Genomic DNA, 22,461 nt, shown 5'->3' with positions numbered 1-22,461 from the left:
CATTGCTTTTTCTCTGGTTGTATTGGTTTGAAATTTCAGAGCAGTGCTGCATAGTGGCAGTGGCAGGCATACTTGTCTTCTCTGTGATCTTTGTGGGGATTCCTCAAATATTTTCATATCAGGGTTGATGTTAGTTGATGATCAAGGGAGCCATTTTATCATAGTTAAGAAATATCCTGTTTACAGTGTCCTCAGAACTGTTCTCATGCAGTATCTCTAGCATTGAAAAAGACCCTCTTATATTTGGATGATGTTTTTCTACACATTTGCTCTACTACAATATGAAATCCTGGTTGCTTTCAAGGGTTGAATGATACCTGGTCATGGCATTTGGGTTTGCTTGATCAATTGCTGGATGTATTTTATTGCTATTGTCTTTGAGCTTTTTCCTAATATACTAAAGAGATTAATCTGTGATTTTTGTTATGTTGCTCCTATCATTGAGGGCTGCTGGTTTTTGTATCATGATTGAAATGATTTCAGAAAACTCACTGGGACATTTATTTTCACATGCTTCCAAATAATTTTTATTTATTGCAAATACCTTTTGTGAGATTTCGAATTCAGTGATTTGGCATCATGCCTTTCTGGGAGGTAAAGTTGGTTGATGGCTCAATTTCTTCTTTGATGATTTGTCCATTATACTTGTATACCAATATACAAAATATATTTTATTTTATTTTATTTTGAGAGAGAGAGAGAGAGCAGTGGGGGAGGGGAGTTGGAGGGGCTGAAGGAGAGTGAGAATCTTAAGCAGGCTCCGTGCTGAGCCCCAACACGGGGCTCGATCTCACGATCCTGAGATCATGACCCAAGCTGAAATCAAGAGTTGGGTGCTTAACTGACTGAGCCACCCAGGCACCCCAGTCCATTATGTATTTTGAATGGTCAAGTGACTAGCAAATATCATGATGTTATCATAGCTTATGGAAATTATATATAGACCCAAACCCTTTTAATTTTGTATTATTAAAATGATAATAAAAATTATACTTTTATTATAAAGAAAATGTTCTTTTATGATATTTAGAAGTAAAATATGAATTAAATCAAAGATATATGAGAAGGCTAATGCTGGGTGATCAGGTGTCAATAGAATTGAACCATGAGGTCAGTTTTGAGGGCAAAATTGTTTTTGCATGTAGGTTTTCCAGCTGGTGGTGGCAACACAGGGGAATTTGACAACATTTGGAAACCCCAAATTGACAAACAAGAGAGAAGAGACCATTAATCAAATAATTGTCTCCTCAATATCTGGTTCAAGGTAAAGGTGATTATGTTTCTGAGATGCCTGTTGGTCATTGATTTAGTCTTGCTTCTTGTGTTCTTGGCAGACACTCCTTTACATGGACCCAAGAAAGCACTCAGGGCTTCCAGTGTTTCTCCTTCTGGGACTTTCTGAGAAGCCAGAGATTCCGTCTGTTCTCTTTGGGCTGTTCCTGTCTTTGTACCTGGTCACTGTCTTTGGGAACCTGCTCATCATCCTGGCCATCAGCTCAGACTCTCACCTCCACACCCCCATGTACTTCTTCCTCTCCAACCTGTCCTTCTCTGACATCTGTTTCACCTCCACCACCATCCCAAAGATGCTGCTGAACATCCAGACTCAGAGCAAAGTCATTACCTATGCAGGCTGCATCACGCAGATATATTTTTTCACAGTGTTTGGACTTTTGCACAATTTACTCCTGACTGCAATGGCCTATGACCGCTTTGTGGCTGTCTGTCATCCCCTGCACTACACAGTCATCATGAACCCCCAGCTCTGTGCCCAGTTACTCATCCTGACCTGGCTCATCAGTGTTCTGGGGGCCCTTCCTGAGAGTTTATCTATGTTGCGGCTCTCCTTCTGTGCAGTCATTGAAGTCCCACACTATTTCTGTGAACTCCCTGAGGTCCTGCACCTTGCCTGCTCTGACACCTTCATCAATAATGTTGTATTATATATTGTGACAGGTGTTATGGGCCTTTTTCCTCTCGCTGGGATCCTTTTCTCTTATTCCCGAATTGTCTCTTCTGTACTGAAGATCTCAACAGTGGGAGGAAAGTATAGAGCATTCTCCACCTGCGGGTCTCACCTCTCTGTGGTCTCTTTGTTTTATGGAACCTGCCTGGGGGTCTACCTCAGTTCCACCTGGACACATGCCTCTCAGAGAGGGGTGTTCGCCTCAGTCCTGTACACTGTGGTCACTCCCATGATGAACCCTTTCATCTACAGCCTGAGGAACAGGGACATGAAGAGGACCCTGAGAAAGCTTCTCTGTAGCATATTGTCCTCCCAATGACAACAGTGACCCTAGACAAGTGTGGTCAAGGACAACAGAACAGAGTGCTTAATAGTGTGGACCCTGAAATTTCCCTGACTGAGTTCAAATGGTGGTGCTACCTTCAATAGATAATAATCTTGAGAAAAATGCTCAACCTTCACACACCTCTATTTCTCCATGGGCCTATAACAATGCATGCCTCATCAGGGTGACAAAAGGCTTAAATGGAATAATATGGTAAAGCTTCAGCACAGGGAATGCAAGTAGCAAGTCCTAAGTAAATTTCAGCTATTCTTACCAAAAAAAAGGAGCTAATTTTTTATGATGCTCCAGTTTTTTGTTTCCATACTATTAACCTAATTTCTTTTCCATTATGGCTAAGTCATAAAGCTCAGTGCCCCCAGGAAGAAAGAGACTTTGATGTAGGGTAGAATTTCTCAACCTTGGCATTATTATTTGGGGCTGATCATTCCTTGCTGCGGGAGTTGTCCTGTGCATTGTAGGATGTTTAGCAGTATCTCAAGCCTCTAAACACTGGGACCAGTAGCATTGTCAGCCAAGTTGCAACAACTAAAAATGCTTCCAGATATAACCAAATGCTCCATGGGGGCCAAATCACTCCCAATTGAGAACCACAGGGGACTGTCTTCCTTTTCTTTTTTCTTTTCAATTTTTTAATTTAAATTCTAGTTAGTTAACATACAATGCAATATTGGTTCCAGGAGTAAAATTCAGTGATTCATCACTTACATACAACACCCAGGGCTCATCACACGTGCCCTCCTAATACCCATCACCCATCTAGCCCATCCCCCACCCCATGCCTCCATCAACCCTCAGTTTGTTCTTTTTTTTAAGATTTTATTTATTTATTTTAGAAAGAGAGAGCACATGAGCAGGGGGATAGGCAGAGGGAGAGGGAGAGAATCTCAAGCAGGCTCCGCACCAAGCACGGGGCCTGGTGTGGAGCTTGATCTCATGATCATGAGATCAAGGCCCAAGCAGAAACCAAGTGTTAGCTCAGTGATGGGTATTAAGGAGGGCACGTATTGCATGGAGCACTGGGTGTTATATGCAAACAATGAATCATGGATCACTGCATCAAAAACCAATGATGTACTGTATGGTGACTGACATAACATAATAAAAAAAAAAGAAAGAAACCAAGAGTAGAACACTGAACTGACTGAACCACCCAGGTGCCCCTGTTCTCTATCTTTAAGAGTCTCTATGGTTTCGGGGTGCCTGGGTGGCTCAGTCGTTAAGTGGCCGCCTTTGGCTCAGGTCATGGTCCCAGGGTCCTGGGATCGAGCCCCACACTGGGCTCCTTGCTCCGCAGGAAGCTTGCTTCTCCCTCCCCCACTCCCCCTGCCTGTGTTCCCTCTCTCGCTGTGTCTCTCTCTGTCAAATAAATAAATAAAATCTTAAAAAAAAAGTATGGTTTCTTTCCCTCTCTTTTTTCTCTTTTTTCCCCCTCCCATATGTTCATCTGTTTTGTTTCTTAACTTCCACATATGAGTGAAATCCTGCGGTATTAGTTTTTCTCCGACTGATTTATTTTGCTTAGCATAATACTCTCTAGCTCCATCCATGTCATTGCAAATGGCAAGATTACATTTTTATGGATGGTTGACTAATATTCCATTTGTTATATATACCACATCTTCTTTATCCATTCATCAGTCGATGGACATTTGGGCTCTCCCCATAGTTTGGCCATTGTTGATAATGCTGCTATAAACATCAGGATGCATGTAGCCCTTTGAATCTATATTTTTGTATCCTTTGGGTAAATGACTAGTAGTGCATTTCCTGGATCATAAGATAGTTCTATTTTTAACTTTTTTCTTTCTTTTCCTTCTTTTTATTTAAATTCAATTAATTTTTTATTTTTTATTATTATGTCCAATTAGCCAACATATAGTACACCATTAGTTTGTGATGTAGTGTTCAATGATTCATTAGTTGCATATAAAACCCAGTCCTCATCACAACACATGCCCACCTTAATACCCATCACCTGGTTACCCCATCCCAAACCCTGCCCTTCTATAACCCTGTTTGTTTCCCAGGGTCCAGAGTCTCTCATGGTTTGTCTCCCTCTCTGATTTCTTCCCATTCAGTTTTCCCTCCCTTCCCCTGTGGTCCTCCGCTCTATTCCTTATGTTCCACATATGAGTGAAAACATATGATAATTGGCTTTCTCTGCTTGACTTATTTCACTTAGCATAAACACCAGCCATCAGAAAGAATAAATTAAATTAATTAACATATAATGTATTATTAATTTCACAGGTAGAGTCCAGTGAGTCATCAGTCTTATATAATACCCAGTGCTCATTACATCAGGTGCCCCCCTTAATGTCCACCACCTAGTTACCCAATCCCCCCACCCTCCTCCCTACAGCATCCGTCCATTTGTTTCCTATGATTAAGAGTCTCTTATGGAGGGGAGGAGGAGCAAGATGGTGGAGGAGTCAGAGACCCGGATTTCCTCTGGTCCCAGGAATTCAGCTGGATAGGGATCAAACCATTTTGAACACCTACGAACTCAACAGGAGATGGAAAAAAGAATAGCAACAACTCTCTGAACAGAAAAGCAACCACTTTCTGGAAGGTAGGACGTGCAGAGGAGTGAATCCGAGGCAATATTCGGGAAGATAGACGGCGGGGGAAGGGGTCTCCGTCAGCCACTACTGTCAAGTGCTAGAGCAGCGGAGCACAAAACTGGAACTTTTAGAAGTCAGCTCCTCTGAGGGACATCGCTCCAGTGGCCAAGTGGGGGATGGAACCCTCTCTGGGACAGTGTGGTCCCAGGACCTTCAGGATCACAGAAAGACGGGGATGCCTGAGTGCGGGGGAGCTCCCAGGTATCAGAGCAGGCAATCTGGCTGCAGAGATGGACCAAGGAGCGGGCTCTCAGCTCGGGGATTCCGTAAACCGTGATCCGCGGCACAAGCCACTGCTCTCCAGCAGGGACCCAACAAGTGGCAGGTCTAGGGAGACACCCCAACCTCCCCCAGGAGGAGCGGCACGGGAGCGCACCACAGGGATCTGCTGGGTTTGGAGACTGCACACCAAGTCGGGTGCCAGAGATAGAGCTCGGTCACAGGCCAGGTGAGCACAGAGAGCAGCTGCAGACCGGGGAGACGGGAGTGACTGACTGCTTTTCTCTGGGGGCGCACTGAGGAGTGGGGCCCCGAGTTCTCAGCTCCACCGGGGTGGAGATTGGAAGGCTGCCATTTCACTCTTGTCCTCCAAAGCTGCACGGAAAGCTTGCAGGGAACAAAAGCTCCCGAGACCAAACCCGAGCAGATTATTTAGCCCGCCCCCCACCAAGGGTTGGGCAATTCTGCCTCCGGCAAAGACATTTGGGAACCAGGGCAACAGGCCCCTCCCCCAGGAGATCAGCAAAAACAGCCTGCCAAGACCAAGTTTACCGATCAATGAGAACGGCAGAACTCCAGCGCTAGGGGAATACAGCACATAGAATTCATGGCCTTTTCCCCCCTAATTCTTTAGTCTTTCAAAGTTAATATTTTTAATTTTCTTTTTTTTTCTGAATTTTTCTTTTTCCCTTTTTCAACCAACATCTTATCAATCCCTTTTTAAAAAATCTTTTTTATTGGGGAGGGTATGTGTTATGGTGAGTGCTGTGAATTGTGCAAGACTGTTGAATCACAGATCTGTACCTCTGAAACAAATAATGCAATATATGTTAAGAAAAAAAAAGAAGAAGAAGAAGATAGCAGGAGGGGGAGAATGAAGGGGGGGGAATGGGAGGGGGAGAAAAACCATGAGAGACGATGGACTCTGAAAAACAAACTGAGGGTTCTAGAGGGGAGGGGTTTGGGAGGATGGGTTAGCCTGGTGATGGGTATTAAAGAGGACACTTTCTTCGTGGAGCACTGGGTGTTATGCACAAACAATGAATCATGGAACAATACATCAAAAACTAATGATGTAATCTATGGTGATTAACATAACAATAAAAAATTTTAAAGAAAAAATATCTTTTATTTTTCATTTTTAGAGTCATATTCTATCCCTTCATCGTATTTAACCTTATTTTTGGTATATAGATGTATGTATATATATATATATATATATATATATATATATGTATGTATATATATATAAGTTGTTCTCTTTTTAAAATTATGGGATACAGTTTCTTCTAACAGACCAAAATATACCCTAAATCTCTAGTGTATGGCTTTGTTCTAGTCTCCTGCCTGATCACATTCTCTCCCTTTTTTTTTTAATTTCTCTTCTGTCTTTTTTCAACCAACATCTTATCTTATCAAGTCCTTTTATAAAATCTTTTATAATTTTCATCTTTACAGTCATATTCCATCCCTTCATCGTATTTACCCTTATTTTTGTACATATATAAGCTTTTCTTTCTTTAAAATTTTGGGAGGCACTTTCTTCTAACAGACCAAAATATGCCCAAAATTTAGTGTGTGGCACTGATTTATTCACCAACCTGATCATATTTGATCATATTTTTTTTTATCTTTTTCTTTTTTTTCTTTTTTCTTTCTTTCCCTTTCTTTTTCCCCAGTTGCAGGTCTCTTCTGATATGTTTGGTGTATATTTTTCTGGGGTCGTTGTTACCCTGTTAGCATTTTGTTCCCTCATTCATCTATTCTCCTCTGGACAAAATGACAAGATGGAAAAAAATCACCTCAAAAAAAAGAACAAGACGCAGTACCAACTGCCAGGGCCCTAATCAATCCGGACATTAGTAAGATTTTGGTACTAGAGTTCAGAATGATGATTATAAAGATATTAGCTGGTCTTGAAAAAAGCATGGAAGATATTAGAGAAACCCTTTCTGGACAAATAAAATAACTAAAATCTAACAAAGTTGAAATAAAAAAGGATATTAATGAGGTGCAATCAAAAAGGGAGGCTCTAACTGCTACGATAAATGAGGCAGAAGAGAGAATTAGTGATATAGAAGACCAAATCATGGAAAATAAAGAGGCTGAGAAAAAGAGAGAGAAACAACTACTGGATCATGAGGGCAGAATTCGAGAGATAAGTGATACCATAGGATGAAACAATATTAGAATAATTGGGGCCCCAGAAGAAGAAGAAAGAGAGAGGGGGGGCAGAAGTTATATTGGAGCAAATTATAGCAGATAACTTCCTTAATGTGAGGAAGGAAACAGGCATCAAAATCCAAGAGGCACAGAGAACCCCCTCGAAATATAAAAATAGGTCAATCCCCCGACATCTAATAGTAAAACTTACGAGTCTCAGAGACAAAGAGAAAATCCTGAAAGCAGCTTGGGACAAGAGATCTGTAACCTACAAAGGTAGAAACATTAGATTGGCAGCAGACATATTCACAGAGTCCTGGCAAGCCAAAAAGGACTGGCATGATTTATTCAGAGCACTAAGTGAGAAAAATATGCAGCCAAGAATACTATATCCAGCTAGGTTGTCACTGAAAATAGAAGGAGAGATAAAAACTTCCAGAACAAAAAAAATTAAAGGAATTTGCAAACACAAAACCAGCCACACAAGAAATACTGAAAGGGGTCCTCTAAGCAAAGAGAGAGCCTAAAAGTAACATAGACCAGAAAGGAACAGAGACAATATACAGTAACAGTCACCTTACAGGCAATAGAATGGCACTAAATTCATATCTTTCAATAGTTACCTTGAATGTAAATGGGCTAAATACCCCAATCAAAAGACACAGGGTATCAAATTGGATTAAAAAACAAGACCCATCGATATGCTGTCTGCAAGAGACTCATTTTAGACCCAAAGACACACCCACATTGAAAGCGAGGGGGTGGAAAACCATTTACCATGCTAATGGACACCAAAAGAAAGCTGGGGTGGAAATCCTTATATCAGACAACTAAGATTTTAAACCAAAGACTATAATAAGAGTTGAGGAAGGACACTATATCCTACTTAAAGGGTCTATCTAACAAGAAGATTTAACAATTGTAAATATCTAGGCCTCTAACATGGGAGCAGCCAATTATATAAGCCAATTAATAACAAAGGCAAAGAAACACATCAACAACAATACAAAAATAGTAGGGGACTTTAACAACCCCCTCACTGAAATGGACAGATCATCTAAGCAAAAGATCAACAAGGAAATAAAGACTTTAAATGACACACTGGACCAAATGGACTTCACAGACATATTCAGAACATTCCATCCCAAAGCAACGGAATACACATTCTTCTCTAGTGCCCATGGACCATTCTCCAGAATTGATCACATCCTAGGTCACAAATCAGGTCTCAACTGGTACCAAAAGACTGGGATCATTCCCTGAATATTTTTGGACCACAATGCTTTGAAACTAGAACTCAATCACAAGAGGAAAGTTGAAAAGAACTCAAATACATGGAGGCTAAAGAGCATCCTACTAAAGAATGAATGGGTCAACCAGGAAATTAAAGAAGAATTAAAAAATTTCATGGAATCAAAGGAAAATAAAAACACAACTGTTCAAAATCTTTGGGATACAGCAAAGGCAGTCCTAAGAGGAGAGTATATAGCAATACAAGCCTTTCTCAAGACACAAGAAAGGTCTCAAAAACACAATCTAACCCTACACCTAAAAGAGCTGGAGAAAGAACAGCAAATAGAGCCTAAACCCCGCAGGAGAAGAAAAATAATAAAGGTCAGAGCAGAAATCAATGAAACAGAAACCAAAGGACCATAGAACAGATCAACGAAACTAGGAGCTGGTTCTTTCAAAGAATTAATAAGATTAATAAACCCCTGGCCAGACTTATAAAAAAGAAAAGAGAAAGGACGCAAATAAATAAAATCATGAATGAAAGAGGAGAGATCACAACCAACACCAAAGAAATACAAACAATTATAAGAACATATTATGAGCAACTCTATGCCAGCAAATTAGATAATCTGGAAGAAATGGATGCATTCCTGGAGACGTATAAACTACCAAAACTGAACCAGGAAGAAATAGAAAACCTGAACAGACCATAACCAGTAAAGATTGAAGCAGTAATCAAAAATCTCCCAACAAAAAGAGCCCAGGGCCACAAGGCGTCCCAGGGGAATACTACCAAACATTTAAAGAAGAATTAATACCTATTGTTCTGAAACTGTTCCAGAAAATAGAAATGGAAGGAAAACTTCCGAACTCATTTTATGAGGCCGGCATTACCTTGATCCCCAAACCAGACAAAGACGCCATCAAAAAGGAGAATAACAGACCAATATCCTTGATGAACACAGATGCAAAAATTCTCACCAAAATACTAGGCAATAGGATCCAACAGTACATTAAAAGGATTATTCACCACGACCAAGTGGGATTTATCCTTGGGCTGCAAGGTTGGTTCAACATCCACAAAGCAATGTGATAGAATACATTAATAAAAGAAAGAACAAGAGCCAGATGATGTTCTCAGTAGATGCAGAGAATGGATTTGACAAAATACAACATCCTTTCTTGACCAAAGCTCTTCAGACTATAGGCATAAAGGGTACATACCTCAATATCATAAAAGCCATCTATGAAAACCCCACAGCGAAATTCATTCTCAATGGGGAAAAACTGAGAGCTTTCCCCCTAAGGTCAGGAACACGGCAGGGATGTCCACTCTCACCACTGCTATTCAACATAGTATTAGAAGTCCTAGCTACAGCATTCAGACAACAAAAAGAAATCAAAGGCATCCAAATCTGCAAAGAAGTCAAACTCTCACTCTTTGCAGATGATATGATACTTTATCTGGAAAACCCAAAAGACTCCACCCCCAAACTGCTAGAACTCATACAGGAATTCAGTCAAGTAGCAGGATATAAAATCAATGCCCAGAAATCAGTGGCATTCCTATACACCAACAACAAGACAGAAGGGAGACAAATCAAGGAGTCGATCCCATTTACAATTGTACCCAAAACCATAAGATACCTAGGAATAAATTTAACCAAAGAGGCAAAGGATCTGTACTCAGAAAACTATAAAATACTCATGAAAGAAATTGAAGAAGACACAAAGAAAGGGAAAAACGTCCCATGCTCATGGATTTAGAGAATCAACATTGTGAAGATGTCAATGCTACCTAGAGCAATCTACACATTCAATGCAATCCCCATCAAAATACCATCCACTTTTTTCAAAGAAATGGAACAAATAATCCTAAAATTTGTATGGAACCAGAAAAGACCCCAAACAGCCAGAGGAATGTTGAAAAAGAAAAGAAAAGCTGGGTTCCCTGGGTGGCTCAGTTGTTAGGCATCTGCCTTCGGCTCAGGTCAGGATCCCAGAGTCCTGGGATCAAGCCCCGCATCGGACTCCATGCTCCGCGGGAAGCCTGCTTCTCCCTCTCCCACTCCCCCTGCTTACGTACCCTCTCTCGCTGAGTCTCTCTCTGTCAAATAAATAAACAAAATCTTTAAAAAAAGAAAGAAGGAAAAGAAAAGCTGGTCGTATCACAATTCCGGACTTCTGGCTCTATTACAAAGCTGTCATCATCAAGATAGTACGGTACTGGCACAAAAACAGACACATAGATCAATGGAACAGAATAGAGAGCCCAGAAATGGACCCTCAACTCTATGGTCAACTAATCTTCGACAAAGCAGGAAAGAATGTCCAATGGAAAAAAGACAGTCTCTTCAACAAGTGGTGTTGGGAAAATTGGACAGCCCCATGCAGAAGAATGAAACTGGACCATTTCCTTACACCACACACAAAAATAGAATCCAAATGGTGGAAAGACCTAAATGTGAGACAGGAGTCCATCAAAATCCTAAAGGAGAACACAAGCAGCAACCTCTTTGATCACAGCCACAGCAGTTTCTTCCTAGAAACATCGCCAAAGGCAAGGGAAGCAAGGGCAAAAATGAACTATTGGGACCTCATCAAGATAAAAATCTTTTGCACGGCAAAAGAAACAGTCCACAAAACCAAAAGACAACCGACAGAATGGGAGAAGATATTTGCAAATGACATATCAGATAAAGGGCTAGTATCCAAAATCTGTAAAGAACTTCTTAAACTCAACACCCGAAGAGCAAATGATCCAATCAAGAAATGGGCAGAAGACATGAACGAACATTTTTCCAAAGAAGACATCCAAATGACCAAAAGACACATAAAAAAGTGCTCAACATTGCTCGACATCAGGGAAATCCAAATCAAAACCTCAATGGCTAAAATTAACAAGTCAGGGAACGACAGATGTTGACGGGGATGTGGAGAAAGGGGAACCCTCCTACACTGTTGGTGGGAATGCAAGCTGGTGCAACCACTCTGGAAAACAGTATGGAGGTTCCTCAAAAAGTTGAAAATAGAGCTACCATACGATCCAGCAATTGCACTACTGAGTATTTACCCCGAAGATACAAATGTAGGGATCCGAAGGGGGACATGAACCCCAATGTTTATAGCAGCAATGTCCACAATAGCCAAAGTGTGGAAAGAGCCAAGATGTCCTTTGACAGATGAGTGGACAAAGAAGTGGTATAGATACACAATGGAATATTATGTAGCCATCAAAACGAATGAGATCTTGCCATTTCCAACGACATGGATAGAACTGGAGGGTGTTATGCTGAGCGAAATAAGTCAATCAGAGAAAGACATGTATCATATGACCTCACTGATATGAGGAATTCTTAATCTCAGGAAACAAACTGAGGGTTGCTGAGTGGTGGGGGGTGGGAGGGATGGGGTGGCTGGGTGATAGACATTGGGGAGGGTATGTGCTATGGTGAGCGCTGTGAATTGTGTAAGACTGTTGAATCACAGGTCTGTACCTCTGAAACAAGTAATGCGATATATGTTAAGGAAAAAAAAAGAAGAAGATAGCAGGAGTTGAAGAATAAAGGGGGGGAAATCGGAAGGGGAGATGAACCATGAGAGACGATGGACTCTGAAAAACAAACTGAGGGTTCTAGAGGGGAGGGGGTTGGGAGGATGGGTTAGCCTGGTGATGGGTATTAAGGAGGGCACGTTCTGCGTGGAGCACTGGGTGTTAAACGCAAACAATAAATCATGGAACAATATATCAAAAACTAATGATGTAATGTATGGTGATTAACATACCATAATAAAATAAAATAAAATAAGAGTCTCTTATGGATTATCTCCCTCTCTGGTTTCTTGTTTCATTTTTTCCTTCTCTTTCCCTATGGTCTTCTGCCTTTTTTCTTAAATTCCACATATCAGTGAGATATATAATTGATTAACTTACTTTGCTTAGCATAAGACCCTCTAGTTCCATCCACATCATTGCAAATGGCAAGATTTCATTTTCTGTTGGCTGAGTAGTATTCCACTGTGCATATATGTGTGTGTGTATATATATATATATATACATATACATACATACACACCACATCTTCTTTATCCATTCATCTGTCAATGTACATCTGGGCTCTTTCCATAGTTTGCCTATTGTGGACATTGCTGCTATAAACATGAGTTTGCAGGTGCCCCTTGGATCCCTACATTTGTATCTTTTGGGTAAATACCTAATATTTTTAACTTTCTGAGGAACCCCCATACTGTTTTCCAGAGTGGCTGTACCAGTTTGCATTCCCACCAACAGAGCAAGAGGGTTCACCTTTCTCTGCATCCTCACCAACACCTGTTATTTCTTGTGTTGATGATTTTAACCATTCTGACAGATGTGAGGTGAAATGTTATCATGGTTTTGATTTGAACTTCCCTGATGATGAGTGATGTTGAGCATCTTTTCATGTGTCTGCTAGCCATCTGGATGTCTTCTTTGGAAAAATGTCCATTCATGTCTTCTGTCCATTTCTTAACTGGATCATTTGGGTTTGGGGTGTTGAGTTTGATAAGTTCTTTATAGATTTTGGATACTAACCCTTTAACAGCTGTATCATTTGCAAATATCTTCTCCCATTCCGTAGGCTGTTTTTTAGTTTGGTTGATTGTTTCCTTTGCTGTGCAGAAGCTTTTTACCTTGATGACGTCCCAATAGTTCATTTGTGTTTTGTTTCCCTTGCTTCCAGTGACGTGTCAAGTAAGGAGTTGCACCAGCCGAGGTCAAAGTGGCTGCTGCCTGTGCTCTTCTATAGGATTTTGATGGTTTCCTGTCTCACATTTAGGTCTTTCAAGGAGAATGTCTTCCAAAGCGGAAGAGAACATATGAAAAATTTCCAGGTGCAAGATCCCAAGGGAGTGTCCTAAAGGCTGAAAAGAAATTTATGGGGGCTTATGTCTCTCATCTCTTGTTCAGGAATCTTGGGAATTATGGTTGCATAGTTTGGCCCTGCATAAAATGGGGTTACTATAGTAGGGGTGGAATGTCTGTGCAGTGTGATCAACCTGAGAGGGACACTAGGTTTCAATCTCAGCCTCCTTGGCTCCTATGGGGGCTCCAATGGTCACATAAAAGAGTCACAAGGTTTCCGAAGACCCAAAGAGAGGCAAAGAAGGCTGACCTGAACATCCTCGGGTTGGAAGCTAGCTAGGGTGAGAGGTCAGATAATACCACATAATGTCTTCTGCGGACAACCTATGTCAGAGGACAGATGGAGGACTCATGATGATGAAGTTTCTGCAGGGCTGGAAGGGGCTAAGATGGGGCTGAATCAGGAGGAGAGGACCACAGAGGTGGTCCACACCAAGAGAGCACAGCCATGCACCACTGACCCTGACATTGACAACATTTGCCACGAGAGGACCAGTGTGGTCTGCCACCGTCTATGGCAGTCAATTCAGGTGGCAGTTCAATGACTCGCATTTTCCAGTTGTTATCACCATTATAATTATTGTGTGACATCAGAGGGGCCAGGCATTTTTTACAAAATAAACACAGCATAAATTTACTATTTTAATCAGTTTAAAGTGTATCATCAGGGGCATTACATATATTGACAATCTTGTGCCACCATCTCCACTGCCCTAGTTTCAGGACATTTTTATCACCCCAAGAAAGACCCTTCAACCATAAGCAGCTATGCCCCATTTCTGTCCCCCCACCACCCCAGTCCTCGGAAACCACAAATCGGCTTTCTGTCTCTGTGCTTTGCGCGTTCTGGATATTTCATAGAAGTGGAATCACATAGTATATGCCTTTTCTGTCTGGATTCTTTCACTCAGCATGATGTTGGCAAGATTCATCCATGTTGTAGCTTGAGCCAGTGCTTCATTCTTCTTCGTGGCTGATGAATGAGTAACTAAATGTGCTGTATTCATACGATAGGATCAGACTTTCATATACCAGAGAAAACTCTGTTCTATTCCCTCAAAGCCTGGGATGACCTTGAAAATGATTTGTTTTTATTCATTTTAACCAATCGCTCCCCAAAGACTTTTTTGTAGACAATCCTGCCTCTGCACGGTCCAGGCAGTTCTGATCTCTCTTTCCATTTTGACATCCATCATTCCCATAATTAGATCTGCAGGGGTGTACTCAGGGGAGCCAAATCCAGGATGGTCTCCAGTGATTCCCACCACCTGATATTCACACACACACCCATGGATTTTCCTCCCACACTGAATAGGGCTGACCTTTGAAACCAATAGGATATGACGGAAACGGCAGTGTGACCTCCCAGGATAGATTACAAATGACATGAAAGCTTTGCCCTATACCCTCCACTGCCTTGCTGTCTCTGGGGGATGTTAACAGCCCTGTTGTGCCGACACTCAATCAGCCCTGGAGAAGCTCACATGGTCAGGAGCTGAGGCTTCCTGCCAACAGCTAAAAGCAGATCCTCCTGCCCACGCTGGAGTTTCCAGTGTTGGCAGCACCAGCCAACATTTGAACTGCAAGGCCATGACTAACTTCAGACCAGAACTCCCAGTGAAATCACTCCTGAAAACCTGACGCAAAGAAACAGTGTTGAATAATAAATGGTGATTGGTGTTTTAAGTCACTTACTTTGGGAACTGTTTATATATATATTATGAGAGAGAGCCCACGAGAGAGATAGTGGTGGAGGGGCAGAGGGAGAGAGAGAGAGAATCTTTTTTTAAGAAAAGATTTTATTTATTGAGAGAGAGAGAGCATGAGAACTGGTGACAGAGGGAGAGATAGAAAAGGGAGAAGCAGATTCCCCACTGAGCAGGGAGCCCGACACGGGGCTCGATCCCAGGACCCCAGGATCATGACCCAAGCTGAAGGCAGGCACTTAACCAACTGAGCCACCCAGGCACCCCATGAGAGAGAATCTTAAGCAGACTCCATGCTCAGCACCAACCCCAATGCAAGGCTCAATCTCACAACCCTGAGATCATGACCTGAGCCAAAATCAAGAATTGGTCACTTAACCAACTGAGCCACTTTATGCATCAAGAGAAAACTAATACAAGGAAATCTCCAGTATCTCAGATAACCCATAGGATTCTCAGAAATCTTCCTTTTCCATGATTAATATGTCATCATTTTCTGGATTAGTTCTGCTAAAACATAAGGGATGTTCAATTCCCAGGATGGAAGTATCTCCTTGGGAGTTTGCTCAGATGCTTTGGCTGAGAGGAGAGATGAGGCCCACTCCGTCAGTCTACCCCCACCCCCTCTGGCTCACTGCCCACTGCCCTGATGTGCCCGCAATGGTGCACACCTTCCCATCAGCCAAGTCCTCTTGCAATGTTTGGTAGGTCTGCAGGAATAGAGCTGGTCTTCACAAAAATGGAGTACACAACCCAAGACAGTGTAAATAAATATGCTGACTTAACGTAGCCTAAAGACGGAAAGAACTTAGCTCTCAAGTGGGAGAATTCCCTCATAATTCCCCAATGTGCAAGAGAGCATAGCAATTCCTGGTGAGAATATTCCCTTCTGCCACAGAGTATTAAAGCAGGGCCTGGATTATGTCTCTAAAATGAAAAATTAAAAACCTGGTGATGGGTATTAAGGAGGGCACGTACTGCCTGGAGCACAGGGTGTTATATGAAAACAATGGATCGTGGATAACTACATCAAAAACGAATGATGAATTGTATGGTGACTAACATAACATAATAAAATTTAAAAAAAATCTGTAAACTCATCACAGAACGTATTTTATAATATTGTAGTAATTTGTTCCTCGATAATGTTTAAACATTTATTTGTAAGGAATAACAATGACTATATGAATGATTTATGGACTGAAATCCATATTTTAGATATGAGATAGTAAAAGTACACTGTAAGTTGTCCAGGGGGTGTCTGGCTGGCTCAGCTGGAAGAGCATGCAACTCTTGATCTCGGGATTGTGACTTTGAGCCCCATCTTGGGTATAGAGATTACTTAAAATTAAAATTTTTTTAAGCTTTTATTTTTTATTTATTGGAGAGAGCGAGTGTGAGAGAGAGAGAGAGAGAGACAGAGATCACAAGCAGGGGGCAGGGATAGAGGGAGAAGATGACTCTCCACTGAGCAGGGAGCCAGTTATGGGACTCGATCCCAGAACCCTGGGATTGTGACCTCAGCAGAAGGCAGACACTTAACCGACTGAGCTACCCAGGAGCCCTACAAATAAAATCTTTTAAAAATTTTGTCTGGGACAAATTCTTGGGTAACATAATCTGTGATTGCTAGTGTTTTTAGCAGATATACCACATTCAGAGGGATGCGGAAATCATTAAGGCTTTTGATATTTCCTACATAAGCTAAGGCCAAGTTGGGAGTCAGGAATAGAGGCTTGATGGGGGGCAGAGGGGAGGAGGGACAGAAATGGAGAATTTTGGTTTAAGATACTCCTGTCAAATGGAATGCCAGAGGAAAGAGCGCCGGGTTGTGCCGCAGGGAACCCAAGTAGGAAACACAGATCTGCGGAGGAATTTGTGGGGAAACATGCCCAGGTCTCTCTCTGGGGGTAAACACCTTGAGGATGCAGCACAAATGTGCAAATGTGCGTGTCCTGCACGGAGGGGAAGCAGCGCTAGGTGGGATGCTCGGACTTTGCCACATGCTGCAGAGCCAAGAGGAATCCAGCACCACTGAAAGGACAGGCCCAGCCGGGTCACCTGGGGGCTGGAGGAAATCTGCAGGTGTTCAGCCAGAGGCTGACCTGCTCCCCCCCTGCAGGGGAACAGTGCAGCGCTATGCCGAGGGGAGACCAGGAAAAGAAACAAAGTTGAAAGTGTGTGGCTGAGCCGGCGAGAGGCCTGGGGACACCGAGTATGGCTGAAACAAGAGGGAAGCAAAGGAAAGCGACCAGGGAAAGATGTGCGCCTCCACCCAGAGGAAGATGCAGCCACTGGAGATGCTACACCTGAACCAGGAGGAAACACAGGACGCCAGAGGAAGGGGAGCGCACTCCACCTGCAGGGATACCTCTGAACTTCAGGGAAAGCCAAAAAGGAAAAATCTGGCTACCAAGGAAAGGGCTTCTGGCCAAGAATCAGTGCGGAGGGGCCCGGACTAAGGGAAGGAGCCCAGGACAACACAAGGAGACACAGCTTACATTTTGTACCTCCAGGACACTGCTTTCCTAATCCTCATCCCGCGCTGCATGGGGCCATCCCTGAGCTAAAATGAACGCATGGGGAAATAGAGGGGAAATTGGTTTCCTTCTGAGCTTCTGGAAACCTAAGGCATCAGAGAGGAAAGACAAGCTGAACCACTGGGAAATTACAGAGTGCACCCAAGAAAATAGTGCTCACCTGGTCTTCCCGGGAAAACCAAAGAGGAACCCATTCCTGAGCACTAAGCACGGCAAAATTCACTCCTGATTCAGACCCGCGCGTTGAGCAGTCTCTGGCACACCTGGGCACCTTCCAGTCAAAGGCCAGAGACGAAATTACCACATGCTGGTCTCTTACTCATTACTCTCTGGCCTCCCACTTACCCAGTAATGGAGAATGACTCATCTTACCAGTTAGGTAGAAGGGACCAGGCTTACACAGCCTAGTCCCTCCTCTCTCCTCCCACACTCTGGTCAAGGCTGCCATAATTTAACCCAGGAAATCTGTGTTCTTTGCTCTAGGCTCTGGTGGTCCAGAAGGGCTACTCTCAGGCATCTTTAGTAAGAGAATTGCTTGTCAGGCTGTTGGCGTCATCAGCACAAGAACCAAAGGACAGCTCCTGGCAGGGTCTCCACTCCGCCCTCTCCGAGAGCTAAGATTTGAAGTTCTTTATGTTGACTTTAATGGGGTACATTGGCATAGGCGGCAGCTCTGTTGGAAAGAGGGTCAGGAGAGTGGATGGGTCTGACAGTTAAGTAAGCCACAGTCTGGAGAGAGTTAAATAAGCCACGGTCTGAATGATGTAGACATCACTGATGTCTAGTAGGTGAACCCCGCTAGCATAAAATAAGCCATATTTCATTTTTCTTTAATTTTAAAATGTTCTCTAAGATTATCAGCTCCATATGTCTAAATCTACTAAGAGGGGAAGCAAACCACTGCCCATACACAAAATGCAAACCACAGCATTTTTTTTTTTATGAAAATGTTTTACTGGAACACAGTGTAGTGGGGTGAATGGTGGCCCCCAAAACGATATGCCACATCCCAACTCTAGTACCTGTGAATGTGACCTTATTTGGAAAAGGGGTCTTTACAGATATAATTGAGGATCTCGAGATGCAATCGCCCTGGATTACCCAGATGGATCCTATATCCAGTGACGGATGTGCTTATAAGGAGACACAAAGGCAAGAGGTACATAGAGATGAGGAGACCATGCAGCTACAGAGGTGGAGATTGGAATGATGCATCCACAAAGCCCAGAAATGCTTGGAGTCACTAAAAGCAGGAAAGGCAAGGAATAGACTTCCCCTTAGAGCCTCAGAACGTAGCACAGCGGTTCTGAGCCCTGATTTCAGAATTCTGGCCTCCCAGAACTGTGACAGAATACATGCCTATTGCTTTAATTCACCCAGCTCTTGGTAAATTGTTACAGCAACCACAGGACATTCATACCCACAGCCACGCCCGCCTGTGCACATACGGTCTATACATGCTTATGCACCATGGTACATAAGTAATTGCCACAGAGAACATATAGCCCACAATGCCCCAAATATTTACTATCTGGCCCTTTACAAAAATGTTTGCCAACCTCTGCTCTAATATTTCCTCCTGGGAAAGAATGCTCTGAATAACCTACCTGGGTATATAGCCTGAAAAATTCTGCCATGTAAGCTTAAAGACACGAATGTGTTTACTCCAGATGAAAAAACTAAGTGGACCTGGGGGACTTTAGCAAAGAAAATTCTACATGTGCAGCCAAATAATGAGCTTTTTTTTATTACCCTCCACCCAACACAAGGGCCAATCTCCACCTTTCCTCTGTGTAACTACCCAACATTTGTTGGGAGTTACATGTGGTTCAGATCCCTGTTCACAATCCCTAGTCAAAGTGCTTGGGACTCATGGAGTCTTGAAAAATACACCTGCTTCTGCCTTTGATAGACAAAGAAGTTCCATGTCAAATGTTGACACAAAAGAAGACAATGAAGGTCAGGCACATGGAGAAAAGAACACCATGACTTAGGGGGGCCATAGGGTGGTATACATGTATGCAACATCCGAGACACTCCCAAGAGGACAAACCCAGCAGAAGAGAAGTTCTTTTCCATTTTGGTTCCCTCACTCATGGGAAACAAGTTGTTCAGAGAATAGAGTAATAACAGCACAATTAATTTAATGAGAATTGTCAGAATCCAACCTCCGAGGACCTATAAATAGTAAATATGCAATGTCCTCATCTCATCTACAGCTCAACTCTCCTGGAAGGAGGAAGTTCAGCTGCACCCTTTTGGAGAATAGGTACCTGACACCACCTCCTTGTCCTTCCCTGGAGCTGAGTTGAATATCCATCCGCCAGGGAATAAAGGACATACAGAACTAGAGATGCCCCAATGCCATCAGAGTGTCTGCTGTGGGAAAAAGGTATGGGGGCAGGCAAAGCTCTCAGAGGATGCATTTTGGGCAGTACAAATGGGAATAAGATGCTGGTGAGAGTCCACTTACTTAAAACAGTCTACACAATTCCATTCCCGTGTCTCTCAATTTTCTCCTCCTCTCAGTTTTTTGGGAGCCATTACAAACACCTTTGTTCTCTTCTATCAAAGACACTCCTGTCTTCTTTCATCTGGATAATCTTCACTTACTCATTCAAGCGAGAAACGTTCCCTGGGATTCCACGCTGTTAGCGCTTACGAGTCCGTTCATACATGCTCTGATCTATTAAGTTACGTAATGTTCTGTGCCTCAGCTTCCACATTTGTAAAACTAGGAGAAGAGTAGTACCCACTTCAGAAGGTTAACATGAGGATTAAATTAAGGGAGATGATGCTCGACAGGGTTTTTTATTGTCTCTATCGCCTAGTGAGCATCTACCCCTGTTTATTATTATCGCTGCGTTACTGCAAACACATATTCATTTGTGAAATAAAAATATAGTAATGAGGGGCGCCTGGGTGGCTCAGTCATTAAGCGTCTGCCTTCGGCTCAGGTCATGATCCCAGGATCCTGGGATCGAGCCCCGCATCCGGCTCCCTGCTCGGTGGAAGGCCTGCTTCTCCCTCTCCCACTCTCCCTCCTTGTGTTCCCTCCCTCGTTATGTCTCTCTCTGTCAAATAAATAAATAAAAATCTTAAAATATATATATATAGTAATGATGTTAAAATAAGCTAAGGCACAAGTGTTTGACACATGGAGGTCCTCAAGAAATTTTAGCTAATTTAACAAATGCATCATTCTCATTTACTGTGTATTTGCAAGTTTCCAGTCCCTATTCCAGATTTATATTTGTGTTAACATGTGAAACAATTGTGATCTATTTTTTTTCTAAGTAGGCTCCGTGCCCAGCGTGGGGACCAACAGGGGGTTTGAACTCACGACCCCCGCCCAGATGGAGACCTGAACTGAGATCAAGAGTTGGGTGTTTAACTGACTGAGCCACCCAGGTGGCCCTGTGATCTATTTTCTAAGTAATATAACTGCACATATGAACACTGCTAGGGTTTTTTTCTCTTGCGCCCACTTTTTTCTTTTTGCTAATTTTTATTTTTGAATAATGTTACATTTACAGAAAAGTTACAAAAATAGTTCAGAGTTCCCATGGTAATGAAAACATTTTGGAATGAAATAGAAGCAATGATTGCTAAACACACCAAATGTACTTTCATGCCTCTGAATGTTACTTTAAAATGGCTCCTGGGTTTTACATATGTGTTTTATATCAACCACGTTACTAAAATCATACTCAGTTCAGAGGTTTTCAGCTGCCAATTCACTACCTGCAGCCAATCCATTATCTTCGGTGAAAAATAGTTGTGTTTTCCATACTTAAAGTCCCTTATGTCTTTTTCTCCTTGAATTGTTTAGTTGTAATTTCCCAGGTGTTGATAAACAACAGTTGAAATAGACTTTCTTTTTTCTTTTTTTTAGTCTTTCAAATTGTCATAAATTTTTTTTCTTCCAAGATTTGATTTAAATTCAAGATAGTTAATATATAGTGTAGTATTGGTTTCAGGAGTAGAATTAGTGATTCATCACTTACATATAACACCCAGTGCTCATTCCATCAAGTGCCCTCCTTAATGCCCATCACTCATCTAGTCCATCCCCCACCCACCTCCCTCCAGCAACCCTCAGTTTGTTCTGTAGAGTTAAGAGTCTCTCATGGCTTGCCTTCCTCTCCATTTTCATCTTATTTATTTTTCCTTCCCTTCCCCCATATACATCACGGTTTCATTTCTCAAATTCCACATATGAGTGAAATCATGATATTTATCTTTGTCTAACTGAGTTATTTTGCTTAGCATAATACCCTCTAGTTCCATCCATGTTGTTGCAAAAGTCAAGATTTCATTCTTTTTTATTATTTTTTCTATTCTAATTTTCTGCGTGGCACATTTTATCATTAACAATTTTTTTCAATTTATGGCCCCGTTATTGTCTTTTCTTCTCTTATTTCTCTTCTCTTCTCTTATTTCTAGACTTTTTATTTGGAGAGAATTACTTTCAAAGATTATATATCTTCATATATAAATTTATATCATCTATGTTTTTTATTTATTTTATTCTGATAAATTGTATGGTCTCTTGCTCCACACCTAACATTAAACATTGAAATTTATTAGGGAATGTAGGTACCTGGCTGGCTTAGTTACTAGAGCATGAGACTCTTGATCTTGGGATCATGAGTTCAAGCCTCATGTTGGGTGTAGAGCTTACTTTAAAAAAAAAAGCAAATATTAGAATCACTAAATTGTACATCTAAAACTAATATTACATTGTATGTTAAGTAACTA

At 42.0% G+C, this 22,461-nt stretch overlaps 1 protein-coding gene across 1 annotated transcript; it reads left to right on the top strand.

Annotated features, from left to right (window-relative positions):
• Positions 1 to 1,346: 1,346 nt before the first annotated feature.
• Positions 1,347 to 2,285, top strand: LOC148165160 (olfactory receptor 7C1-like). Its single transcript, XM_088022403.1, has one exon. The coding sequence runs from the start codon at positions 1,347 to 1,349 to the stop codon at positions 2,283 to 2,285; it is 939 nt and encodes a 312-aa protein (XP_087878529.1).
• The last annotated feature ends 20,176 nt before the right edge of the window (positions 2,286 to 22,461 follow it).

The sequence above is a fragment of the Eumetopias jubatus genome, unplaced genomic scaffold, assembly GCF_037043125.1.
Source record: "Eumetopias jubatus isolate StellerSeaLion01/CBP00866 unplaced genomic scaffold, mEumJub1_p1.0 scaffold_1, whole genome shotgun sequence".
Taxonomy (NCBI): Eukaryota; Metazoa; Chordata; class Mammalia; order Carnivora; family Otariidae; genus Eumetopias; species Eumetopias jubatus.
This window is presented reverse-complemented; position numbering and strand designations above follow the sequence as displayed.

Coding starts and splice junctions, on each gene's coding strand:
- LOC148165160 (XM_088022403.1), top strand. CDS start 1,347: ATGGACCCAAGAAAGCACTCAGGGCTTCCAGTGTTTCTCCTTCTGGGA.